The sequence below is a fragment of the Littorina saxatilis genome, linkage group LG9 (assembly GCF_037325665.1).
Source record: "Littorina saxatilis isolate snail1 linkage group LG9, US_GU_Lsax_2.0, whole genome shotgun sequence".
Lineage (NCBI taxonomy): Eukaryota > Metazoa > Mollusca > Gastropoda > Littorinimorpha > Littorinidae > Littorina > Littorina saxatilis.
The window spans coordinates 3,557,849-3,570,866 of NC_090253.1; the positions used below are offsets into that span (position 1 = coordinate 3,557,849).

Sequence of the window (13,018 nt, forward strand, 5' to 3'; positions counted from 1 at the left end):
AGCATAGTCTCTGTCAGGCTAATATGTCATTATATCACACGCTAGATATCTTCGCAGCTGTTTTGCTTGCTTAGGCTATAGAAAGCGATTTCTGTCAAATCGTAGCATATCTTTTTTGGGGGGAAATGCATATTTTGATGTACGTATACACCTGGTTAGCAGGGCAAAAGAGGCCAATCAGTGTAAATACTAATTAGTGTGTGCGCGGGCTGGGGGGGGGGGAGGGGGGCTTGCATGGGGGAGAGAAAAGCCTGGGTCGGCGTATACATTTATTATTGAGATAGACCACTGTAGATGAAATCAAGAGACCAAGACTGTCCCAGAGAGAGAGAGAGAGAGAGAGAGAGAGAGACAATGACAATGACAATGACAATGACAATGACAATTCTTTATTTAACGAGGGTAGTAGATTAAGCAGTGGTCTGCTTTTTTACATCCAGAGAGAGAGAGAGAGAGAGAGAGAGAGAGAGAGAGAGAGAGAGAGAGAGAGAGAGAGAGAGAGAGAGACAGGCGGACAGAGAGAGACAGCTAGAGATGCACATTTTGATATAGTTTTGTTGTCGTTTTTGTCCACTGATGTTCGTTTTCCTTTGTAATTACTATATTGTGCACCTAGAATACATCAATAAAGTTCCGTAGATTACAACACACGGACAAAACTCCGTTCCAAACATGACATCACATTCACCATCCACTTTCAAACGTATTTACCAACGCCGAAAAAAAGATGGAGTACTGTGCTGTAAACGTTTAATTACGCGTATGTATAGATTTTCCCGCAATAGGGCGTATCTTGGGCGATTTCAACCGCTACACACAGCAAAAAAAGCACATCCAATTATGGTTATAAATGCGCCACCCCCCCCCCCCCAAAAAAAAAATTTAAATTAAAAAAAATTGCATTCAAGCGCCTGTTTCAACGCCACAAAATGAGAGCACAGTAAACGCTTACGAGTACGCATCCCAACGCAATAGGACGCACGCACCTTGTTCAATTTCAACCGCTTTAGACCGCGAAAAGGGCGTGCGCATCGAAGATGATAAATCTGCCAATGAAACGTGTCCGCATGGACCTAGGGCGCATTCAGAGACAAGCAGATAATGAGAAAGATACTGTGATAGATGTCAAGTGTTCGGTGATTGGATCATCGGTCGATTTTCAATCCCCTTTTGCTTCCCTTTTATCCTGCTGTCATCTTTGCTAAGAGAGCGTATACCCGGGTACGAGAGAAACGCGACGCGGCGTTCTCAATGAGACGAGAACCGACAGCGAATGAATAAACCAAAACGTCGCTTCTTGGCCCGCTCCTCCAAAGTGAATTATCTGACGTCAAAACAGAAGCAAACTTCGAGCAGACGTCACAGTACAAGAAATGGCGTCACGTAAAAATTCTGTCACTTCTGCTGCCTGTTTCTTCTGCTGTATGTCTCCCAAGAAACTGACAAAGAATTTCGAGAATGAATTTTGTCTCATGCTCAGTGACGTCGCCATATCAGTAGCAGAAAATAACTCGTGAGGTCAGTGCAAGGCCAGGCATGAATCAGTCGGTATCGTAGGTCATTAAATAATTCAGAGTTCCAGGAGCACTACGTGTAGCTAAGACGTGAACGTGTAGATACTGACGTCACCTGTGCGTGTCGAACAAAACCTGGTTCAGATACACACGACGTGTAGATCCTGGAAAACCTGTGACGTAATAGATGCTTTTGATTACGTTAAAAGGTGCATATGATTACGTTAAAAGGTGCATATGATGACGTTAAAAGGTGCATATGATGACGTTAAAAGGTGCATATGATGACGTTAAAAGGTGCATATGATGACGTTAAAAGGTGCATATGATTACGTTAAAAGGTGCATATGATTACGTTAAAAGGTGCATATGATGACGTTAAAAGGTGCATATGATGACGCTACCCGTACCCGTACACGGACAAGTACACGTTCGGGAAATAAGACTTTCTGGACCTCTCGCTCTTAATGACTTTAAAAGATGTTGATGTCTTTAACAAAATGACATCAAGTTTGCATAGGTGCATGTTGCCTTTTCTTGTTTTGTTCAAGCTTGAAAACAAAACCATGTTGTCTGGCAAATGAAACTTCCCACCACTCTTTTCTATGACTAATTTCTGCTGTTTTGAACCCTTGGGGTGAATAAGGGACGCACTTTATACATGTACGAAGATACCCAAGCTGGGGAAAAATCTCTTAAAAGACAAGCAGAAGAAGTATTGGTTACTGTTCTTGCTCGGACAATATCAACGTTGCGCACCGGCTTTTAAGCGTTCGATCCAAATAAACACAAAGTACATTCTACCGCAGAAGAATTAAGAATCACAAAACAAGAAAGGTAGGTTGTTGGAACGTTTGTTATTGACAAAACAATACATTCACAGATATTTCGACCCAACGGTCTTGTAAGTGAACAGACAAACAAATATTCACACAAAACCTATCTTGATAGTTCTATCAGTTTACGTTCACTCGTCAGGAAGCCGAGCGAATGAATGTTCATTCAACAAAAAAAAATATTTTTGGATTTGCAAAAGAATTAAGCTTGCCAATAGCCCAAAAAGCGATGGCGTGGTCAGTTGTTCCAAATGAATGCTTTACAGTTTATCAATCATTGCTGTATTGAAGCCCACATGAATTCGAATTCAAACGTCTGTTTTTGCACACATACCTCGAATAAAACATAGTTTTTGCAACACCCCTTATTTCATATTATTGTTGCAACTTTCCAGAGCTTAACTTGATTTTCTTGTTTCACCCATTCCAGTTGAACAGATTCTGACAGAACACTGTGTTTTGTTTGGTCAAGTGTATTCCTTTTCGAACCGACAATTAACTCTATTACCCTCTTCTCTCAGTTCCTTGACTTTGCAAAGAGCCCGTCAACATGTGTCCATGCTAAACGCACTATTGGCACCATCAATGCCTTACATTCTCTTCATCATGTCATTTTCTAGTCAGCTGAGAAAAACCTTTGATAGCAACCTACTTGAGACTCGACGTAGTGTAGTTTCTACTGGCCGTAGCGTTTCTTTTTAACTCGAGTGTGATTCTTGACTTACACACAATCGATGAAGTTTCTCTTTTTTTGTGATCTATTTTTTTCTTCTTTTTAATCTTTTTGTCCTTTACTCTTTTCCGCCTATTCTCCTAAGCGGGCGTGAATTCTTTGATGGGCGAGTAACAGCCCAACCAATGACCCGGGACAAATTACGATCATGTTTTAATTTGGCCGAAGTCATTGTGCTATTGAATGTAACGCCCTTAGGGAAATATGTCAACGGTTGTGTAATTGAAAGGTTGTTGGCTGGATCAAATGTGCATGGAGAATTGATTCCACGCTGATCAAACAGATGGATGTTTATGTGTTTAGTTTAAATTTATTTGCACCAGCTAGCGTCGCCTCTTTGCTGGTAGCAGCCGAAGAGACGCTTGATGTCTCCGTGTAATACAAGACGTAATTGAAGTCAGGAAAAAAGGTGAATCGATGCTTTATGAATTTGACTTTGCGGAGAAAAAATAGAACGGACGTTTTTTTAATAACTACCGTTCTACTCAGATTTTTTGTTGGGATGACTTGGTTGTAAGACGCTGGCCTCTAAAGCGGAAGGTCGTGGGTTCGAATCCCGGCCGCGCCTGGTCGGTGAAGGTGAAGATTTTTCCGATCTCCCAGGTCAACTTATGTGCAGACCTGCTAGTGCCTTATCCCCATTCGTGTGTACACGCAAGCACAAGACCAAGTGCACACGGAAAAGATGCTGTAATCCATGTCAGAGTTCGGTGGGTTATAAAAACACGAACATACCCAGCATGCTTCCTCCGAAAGCGGCGTATGGCTGCCTAAAGGCCAATATACACGATCGGTTTTGCACGTACGTTTGAGGCGGACGGGTCAGACCTGATAGTCTCAGAGGAACGGAACGCTTGCCACACCATGCTCCGGAGACGCACGAGGTGAAGGTCGTTTTACCTCACATTTGACGTGGAAGTCTGCTGCATGGACAGCAGGAACAGGTCTCGATGTTGCTGGTTTTTGTAGTTTTTACTTCCATGGTTCCATAGATTCCAACTCGTCGCCAAGATTCAGGTTGATGAGATATATTTTGATTCCGAATCGGCAAGTTTTGATGCTGAACTGACCGCCATTTGCAAAGTGGGTGTCGACTGAAAAACGTGCGCTCATTGGCTGGAGGATGCTTGCAATCCGTTCGGAATAGATCCAGCCGTATTTCGAACGGACGGGCTGAGGCGGATGCTGTCAAGCGTGTGAGACGTACAGTTCGGATGCCACACGATCGGTTTGGGGTCAGTTTCGGGCGGTCGGTCTTAAACGTACGGGCGAAACCGATCGTGTATCTTGGCCTTAAATGGCGGGGTAAAAACGGTCATACACGTAAAAATCCACTCGTGCAAAAACACAAGTGTACGTGGGAGTTTCAGCCCAAGAACGCAGAAGAAGGCATGCCGACTCATGCTTGTGGCTTTACCATCGAGAAGGTTCATATCGCAAAAAATTCAGCATGAATCTAGTAAGACGTTTCAACACGACTGACAGTTCTTCCGTAGTGTGTAAGAGCGAGGTGCTTCCAAAATAAGGAGGGGTACAAGGGCTGGCTAAGAGGGGAGTCTTGGCGGGCTGGCTAGGCGGGGTGTCTTGGCGGGCTGGCTAGGAGGGGTACAAGGGCTGGCTAGGCGGGGTGTCTTGGCGGGCTGGCTAGGAGGGGTACAAGGGCTGGCTAAGAGGGGAGTCTTGGCGGGCTGGCTAGGCGGGGTGTCTAGGCGGGCTGGCTAGGAGGGGTACAAGGGCTGGCTAGGCGGGGTGTCTTGGCGGGCTGGCTAGGAGGGGTACAAGGGCTGGCTAGGCGGGGTGTCTTGGCGGGCTGGCTAGGCGGGGTGTCTTGGCGGGCTGGCTAGGAGGGGTACAAGGGCTGGCTAGGCGGGGTGTCTTGGCGGGCTGGCTAGGAGGGGTACAAGGGCTGGCTAGGCGGGGTGTCTTGGCGGGCTGGCTAGGAGGGGTACAAGGGGTGGCTAGGCGGGGTGTCTTGGTGGGCTGGCTAGGAGGAGTACAAGGGCTGGCTATGTGGGGTGTCTTGGCGGGCTGGCTAGGAGGGGTACAAGGGCTGGCTAGGCGGGGTGTCTTGGCGGGCTGGCTAGGAGGGGTACAAGGGCTGGCTAGGCGGGGTGTCTTGGGGGGCTGGCTAGGAGGGGTACAAGGGCTGGCTAGGCGGGGTGTCTTGGGGGGCTGGCTAGGCGGGGTGTCTTGGGGGGCTGGCTAGGAGGGGTACAAGGGCTGGCTAGGCGGGGTGTCTTGGGGGGCTGGCTAGGAGGGGTACAAGGGCTGGCTAGGCGGGGTACAAGGGCTGGCTAGGCGGGGTGTCTTGGCGAAAAGGTGCCCCAGATGCGGTTGACATTTATTTAGCTTTTGGAATGGGTATTTGGGTCTTTCCTTGAAAAAACAAAGTACTAGTGTATATTTGTCGGTTAGGGTGGGATAGGGAAGGGTCTTCCGGAACCTAGGAAACCTCCCTCAGGTCAGTCATGAAAAAGCACATTACCGGCAGGTCCAGCTGATAGAAAATCGTTTTACTGTTACAAAGAGCAGCCAGGTTCTCTCTCTCTCTCTGTCTCTCTCTCTCTCTCTCTCTCTCTCTGTCTCTGTCTCTCTCTCTCTCTGTCTCTGTCTCTCTCTCTCTCTCTCTCTCCTCTCTCTCTCTCCCTCTCTCTCTCCCCCCCCCTCCCCCACCAAACCTCAGTCAAGAAGTCGACATCGCCCACATTCAACAAGTGATGAAACAAACAAAGCCAACCACCATGCCCGTTTCAACAACTGTCAAAAATCATACTCGCTTTCCAGAAGCCATGCGAAATACGCCCTCAAATATACTCGTGTTTTCTCGCTTCGGCATTCAGACTCTCTGTCTGGCAGATACTGTTGAGCCAACACAGGCACTCTTGTGACGAACGCCTGTTAGTGTCTTCAGTCTGCAGACAATAAAACGCGCTGATTTGATGTTCAAAGGTCTAGGGCAGATGACACCAAAACACAAGACACAGAACAGCGCAGGGATTGTTTTCACAGTCACAACTGTGGGGGAAATATAATCGGTATTCGTTCTTCAACAGTAGCCCGCTTCCTAATGACTTGCGACTCACGTTGAAATGGGAGGGTAGATTTAGGACCAGGAGCAAGTCGGAGAAGGAAATTTGACGGAAGGGGGTGGAGGGGGGGGGGGCGGTGTGCGGGCGAGTTCCGGCCCCTCTGAATCAACATTCAGTTTGAATTCATCCACGGGAAGGTACACACACTACATGAGAGGGGAGGAACCCTTGCCTCGAACACACGCTGAATGGTAATGACTCTCGGTCTATACTTAGGGGCAGGAGATCGCCGTCAATAAGGGAAAAGCGTGCGACTGAACTGTCACTGCCAATTTTCAAGGTCACCTTTGTTAAAACACGGTGCATTCGGTAAATTAACAAAGCAAATTAAGTAATGTTACGAATAAAAGGTGCACAACAAGTAAAACGGTTTTAAGCGAGCTCTAATGGACATACACAACATCTTGGTGGACTTTCATTTTAGACAATGACAATGGGGGAGGGGGAGGGAAGATTAAACCAAACACAGAAACAAGCTTATCAAGGTCATCTTCACAAGCTTATCGAGGTCATCTTCACAAGCTTATCGAGGTCATCTTCAGATTGAAAGTTATCATTTAAGCCTACTGTCGGACTTTATTACCAAAAAATAAGAAAATGTAATTTTTAAAATCGTACATAATGTTTTAACTTCCAGACCCGAACTTCACTTATAATTATTATAATGTCTCTCTCTCTCTCAAAACCAGGAACAGACAAGTCCTTTACTTTTGTTAATGTCAGTTTGAATATAAATTCAATTCAATTCATTACAAATTAACTATCTGAATGTAGGACAAAAAGATATTTTTCTTTTGGCTCGAAAACAACAATATATTTTACAGACAGAAACGAGCCATAGGTCGGCAACAGAGTTGCGCCCCTTCTAGAATTTCTGTTCTTATTTCTGAACTAGTATAGTGAGGTGAACCTACACCAGCGGCTGCTCTTTAATATCTAAACTCATTAGTTGTGCATTTAATGAGCTCTTTAGCGCATCATCAGTCAATATCTCTGATAGGTTAAGATGCCTGTGAGGGCGTAACGAATCCTTAGTCAATTCTAATAAGTTAGAGTTCATCTACATATAATCAGGTTTCCTTTCTGTATCGCATAACAGAGCTTGGTTATTGGCTCACGTAAGTGTAGCCTATGCGATCGTAACTTTGTCTGTCTGTGCGTGCGTGCGTGCGTGCGTGCGTGCGTGCGTGCGTCTGTGCGTGTGTATGTCTGTGGTAGAAACTCTAACATTTGAAGACGTCACATTACATTGACGTCACATTATGACGTAAGAGGGTTAGACGTCACGCGAAGGAAGTACTGACAGTCTCGGTCATTATTATTTTGAGCGCGCCGAGACTAGTTGGCAGTCGTGTCCTTGTAAGTAGGCTACATGCAGACAGACAGATCTAGATCTAGTGTCTCGCTTTCTTGCACAGTTTCACCTATGCTCTTTCTGTGTGTGTGTGTGTGTGTGTGTGTGTGTGTGTGTGTGTGTGTGTGTGTGTGTGTGTGTGTGTGTGTGTGTGTGTGTGTGTGTGTGTGTGTGTGACGGAGTGATTGAGTTTGTGTTACTGTTTGTCGATTTCTTACGTGAGCCTTGAAGGCTTCGCCTCTTGTTTTAATTAACGCATAGCTAGCTTTTCAAGGCGTGCCTCTTCAGGGCTCCCCAAAACAGAAGCCGTAGTGGACATGGTTGGGGTCCTGCTACAAACTTAGCCTAACAAGTGCGAGCCTGGGAAAACACTATATGTCCGTTATCATGCGTACCGTCGGTCTTATTTTCGTGCACACACACACACACACACACACACACACACACACACACACACACACACACACACACACACACACACACTCACACACACACACACACACACACACACACACACATGTCACTCATCAAACGGCACTTCGTATTAATTGCTATTAACTGAAATTTCTAAAATTATCCGAGTTAGGCCCAAAAAATCAGCTCTGCGAACCATCACGACCTCAATTTGCGACGCAGGATTAAAATGATTTTTGTCGCCTGGGCAAACCGGGCTCGAGCAATTTAAATTATCTTCTGCCACAAAATGTGCATCAGGCCAGAACTCATGCCGAGCGTAGTACGACAGTGTTAGCGACTAATCGAGAAAAATCTTCCATTTTCCCGAGCAAGGGGGACAATCGCATGAAATCTCCACCAGGGTTCGCTGAATAATTGATCAAGCAATAATTACTTCAATGTCACGGAAGAATTTTTTCCGCCATGCTACCGAAATGACGTTCAGTTTCTTCGCCAGAAAAGGTTGTCATGGGTCAAAAAGGACTTTCTTATACTTGTGACTTTGAAGATGTCTGAATTGCATGTCTGACACTTTGTGTGTGTTGGCAAGGGAAGATCAAGTAATGCGGAATAGAATGTAATGCTCTCGAGAGAGAGCGGATATGACTCAGAATCTTCCGTTCCAAACTGGAGAAACAAATGTTTGGGGGTAGGAATACGTACAGAATGCTGCGAATACATTAAAGGTATTGTTCTTCTCAAAGAAACAATTTGGCTCACAATTTCTCTTTATTTTTGTGTGTTTTCTTTCAAGGCCATCACTCAACTTTGATCAACATTAAAAGAATTAACATGCTGGATGCGTTCTGTGAAGTCTTAGAATTTTGTTCTTATGAAATAAGATCTTAAAAGTCATCAAAGTTGATCTTCGAATATAATTCACCAGAACACTCCAACTTTGCACAGCAGGCAGTCGGGCAGTCAGGCAGTCAGGCAGTCAGGCTGTCAGGCTGTCAGGCTGTCAGGCTGTCAGGCAGTCAGGCAGTCAGGCAGTCAGGCAGTCAGGCAGTCAGGCTGTCAGGCAGTCAGGCAGTCAGGCAGTCAGGCTGTCAGGCTGTCAGGCTGTCAGGCAGTCGGGCTGTTGATTCTTGGTAAGGGTCCAAGTGGAGGGATGGACTTATCCCATTTACAAACTTCGGCAGAACAAAGATAGTAAGCTGAACAAAGATAGTCAGCATAACAAAGATAGTAAGCTGAACAGAGATTGTCAGCTGAACAGAGATAGTAAGCTGAACAGAGATAGTCAGCAGAACAGAGATAGTCAGCAGAACAGAGATAGTCAGCAGAACAGAGATAGTCAGCAGAACAGAGATAGTCAGCTGAACAGAGATAGTCAGCAGAACAGAGATAGTCAGCAGAACAGAGATAGTCAGCTGAACAGAGATAGTCAGCTGAACAGAGATAGTAAGCAGAACAGAGATAGTCAGCTGAACAGAGATAGTCAGCTGAACAGAGATAGTAAGCAGAACAGAGATAGTCAGCTGAACAGAGATAGTCAGAAGAACAGAGATAGTAAGCTGAACAGAGATAGTCAGCAGAACAGAGATAGTAAGCTGAACAGAGATAGTCAGCAGAACAGAGATAGTCAGCAGAACAGAGATAGTCAGCAGAACAGAGATAGTCAGCAGAACAGAGATAGTCAGCTGAACAGAGATAGTGAGCAGAACAGAGATAGTGAGCAGAACAGAGATAGTCAGCAGAACAGAGATAGTCAGCAGATCAGAGATAGTAAGCTGAACAGAGATAGTCAGCTGAACAGAGATAGTAAGCAGAACAGAGATAGTCAGCTGAACAGAGATAGTGAGCAGAACAGAGATAGTGAGCAGAACAGAGATAGTCAGCAGAACAGAGATAGTCAGCAGATCAGAGATAGTAAGCAGAACAGAGATAGTAAGCAGAACAGAGATAGTCAGCAGAACAGAGATAGTCAGCAGAACAGAGATAGTCAGCAGAACAGAGATAGTCAGCAGAACAGAGATAGTCAGCAGAACAGAGATAGTCAGCAGAACAGAGATAGTCAGCAGAACAGAGATAGTAAGCAGAACAGAGATAGTCAGCAGAACAGAGATAGTCAGCAGAACAGAGATAGTCAGCTGAACAGAGATAGTCAGCAGAACAGAGATAGTCAGCTGAACAGAGATAGTCAGCAGAACAGAGATAGTCAGCAGAACAGAGATAGTAAGCAGAACAGAGATAGTCAGCAGAACAGAGATAGTCAGCAGAACAGAGATAGTCAGCTGAACAGAGATAGTAAGCAGAACAGAGATAGTCAGCTGAACAGAGATAGTCAGCAGAACAGAGATAGTAAGCTGAACCGAGATAGTCAGCAGAACAGAGATAGTAAGCTGAACAGAGATAGTCAGCAGAACAGAGATAGTCAGCAGAACAGAGATAGTCAGCAGAACAGAGATAGTCAGCAGAACAGAGATAGTCAGCAGAACAGAGATAGTCAGCAGAACAGAGATAGTCAGCAGAACAGAGATAGTCAGCAGAACAGAGATAGTCAGCAGAACAGAGATAGTAAGCAGATCTGTTGTCACGGGAAGGGCTGTGCTTTCTGCAGCGTTCCAGAATTTTCTGGTGACGTGTGAGCTCGTTTGCCCATTTGGGTCTCACTATACTCTGAGAGCATAGTCAGCTCACTCCGCTTTCGTTGAGTAGGCATGCTGGGTATTTTCGTGTTTCCATAACCCACCGAATTCCGACATGGATTACAGGATCTTTTCCGTGCGCACTTGGTCTTTTGCTTGCGTGTACACACGAAGAGGGTTAAGTCACTAGCAGGTCTGCACATACGTTGGCCTGGGAGATCGAAAAAATCTCCACTCTTAAGCCACCAGGCGGCCGACGTCTTACCACCACGCCACTGCGCCCACTGTGCTTTCAATTGCAATACACAAAATATTCACCACGAAATGGATCGTTTTGTGCTCTGTCGATAGCTACAGTTTCCGTACAACAGCCTGAACAGGTATTCTTATGCTTTGTTTTGTTTGTTTTATTTTCTGGTTTACGTATATGTCTCCTAAAAACGTTACCGATGGCCCTTTTCCCGGCAGTTTCTTTTGTATTACAGTTTTTCCAATTTGTACCTTCGCTTTTTAACCTGACCTCACACTCAAACAGCGCTCTTCAATCAAGCAGATAGGAGCGAAAGTTCATTCCATTAAAAAAAGAATGAAATATTGAATCTGCTTGAGCTTTTCCTGCTGTCATACGTTTACACTGGCTTTGTGTGTGTGTGTGTGTGTGTGTGTGTGTGTGAGAGAGAGAGAGAGGGAGAGTGCGTGCGTTTCTGTGCGCGCGCATGTGTGTGTGTGTGTGTGTGTGTGTGAGTGCGTGCGTTTCTGTGCGCGCGCATGTGTGTGTGTGTGTGTGTGTGTGTGTGTGTGTGTGTGAGTGCGTACGTTTCTGTGCGCGCGCATGTGTGTGGGGTGTGTGTGTTTGAGTGTGTGTGTGTGTGTGTGTGTGTGTGTTACATCCCTGCTATTTTGTACTTGTCTGTGAACCTTGAGTGACAGAACATGGACAAGTCAAGCGACGTCTACGAAAATCCAAAAACAAAGAGAGACTGCTAATTACCATTCGAAATTCAGAATTAAGAAACCCATGATTGTTAGTTAATGGAACGTGTCATTTTTGACATAACGAAATATTGACAAGTACATCGACCCAAAGGTCTTTATAAATTGGCAGACAAACGAACAATTAATATGAGATGAACAAGACTTATATCTGATTTTTGTTTTATCACTGCCAATGCAGCGCCATTCTTGTTTTTTGACAAATTTATACCAATGGCTGTAATGCTATATGGCGGAATAAGTTTTTGTATTTGTTCTTGTTCTTGTTCGTCTTGACGTTACAGAAACCTTTGCAAATTTGTTTCCCGTGACTGTTGAGGAGAGGCGTTTGCACAGTAACTTGGCTTGTTAGTTTCTCGTCGGAAAGAGTACCTTTGCCCATTTCCAGTCGTTAGATCGTATTACTGATCTACTCCGTCTTAGCTGATTGGGCTCCTTATTCATAAATGATGAGATTTGTCGGATTCCTAAAGACGTCTTGACACCCAGCGTACATTTGATGCCATTTCTGATCGCGACAAAACACTTGATGTACTCTGAGTGGTGTTAGTTACTTCCCTTGTCCCCGCATCGGTGGTCGCCGGGATTCTAGAAACGAACCTCAGGTGTTAAGATTGGTTTGAGACAATAATTGCAGGGAGGGGTCACCTGTTCCACAAACACACATGCGTGGGGGAAAGCCTGTGGGCGGACATTCACACAAACATCGGCATACATATGGAGACACATGCTCACATACACAGAGACAAGCACGCACGCACAAACACACACTCACGCACACACTCATACGCACGCGCGGGCGCACCCGCATTAATGAACGCATGCATGGACGCATGCACGCACGCACGCACGCACACACACACTCTCTCTCTCTCGCTCTCTCTCTCTCTCTCTCTCTCTCTCTCTCTCTCTCTCTCTCTCTCTCTCTCTCTCTCTCTCTCTCTCTCTCTCTCTCTCTCTACCACCCAATGGCATAGTTACAGAGAACGAAAATAATCTAACAAAACTAGCCCCTCTGTCCTGTCACAAGAAAAAACGTTACACACACACACACACACACACACGCGCGCGCGCGCGCGCACACACACACACACACACACACACGCGCACACACACACACACACACACACACACACACACACACACACACACACACACACACCTACATCCATCACTGTACAGATATATACAAGCCCCGCACACGACTGCATACTTACCTGTTATGATTGATTGCACCTGTCCACCAGGTAAGTGCCTACAGGTAAGCGGGGTTGAGTGGGAGGGCACTTCTAAAGCGGCACAGCCTCACCTGAGCAGTCACAACTTGTGTCATTGACAATTTCCGTAATCCGGCACACGCGGAAGAAATTTGAAAATCGAAGCCTTGTGTTTCGCGTTGGTTGAGGAGTTTGGTCGTTTATAGAGTGCGCTTTGTTGACCTCAGCGTAAAAG

At 45.6% G+C, this 13,018-nt stretch overlaps 2 protein-coding genes across 2 annotated transcripts; one reads left to right on the plus strand and one right to left on the minus strand.

Moving 5' to 3' along the window:
- Positions 1-4,871: 4,871 nt before the first annotated feature.
- Positions 4,872-5,826, minus strand: LOC138977007 (uncharacterized). Its single transcript, XM_070349898.1, has 2 exons — positions 5,821-5,826; positions 4,872-5,285 (listed from the first exon to the last, which is right to left on the minus strand). Exons 1-2 carry the CDS (start codon positions 5,824-5,826, stop codon positions 4,872-4,874), a joined length of 420 nt encoding a protein of 139 aa, XP_070205999.1.
- Positions 5,827-8,416: 2,590 nt separating this feature from the next.
- Positions 8,417-10,573, plus strand: LOC138977008 (trichohyalin-like). The gene is made up of 3 exons (XM_070349899.1): positions 8,417-8,444; positions 8,869-9,046; positions 9,202-10,573. The coding sequence occupies exons 1-3, from the start codon at positions 8,417-8,419 to the stop codon at positions 10,571-10,573; spliced, it is 1,578 nt and encodes a 525-aa protein (XP_070206000.1).
- Positions 10,574-13,018: the final 2,445 nt, after the last annotated feature.

Excerpts from the sequence above, each read along its gene's own strand:
- LOC138977008 (XM_070349899.1), top strand. The coding sequence starts at position 8,417 with ATGACGTTCAGTTTCTTCGCCAGAAAAG. Across the intron at positions 8,445-8,868 it reads CAGTTTCTTCGCCAGAAAAG|AACACTCCAACTTTGCACAG; the intron begins GTTGTCATGGGT and ends ATAATTCACCAG. Across the intron at positions 9,047-9,201 it reads GGCTGTCAGGCTGTCAGGCT|AGATAGTAAGCTGAACAGAG; the intron begins GTCAGGCAGTCG and ends TCAGCTGAACAG.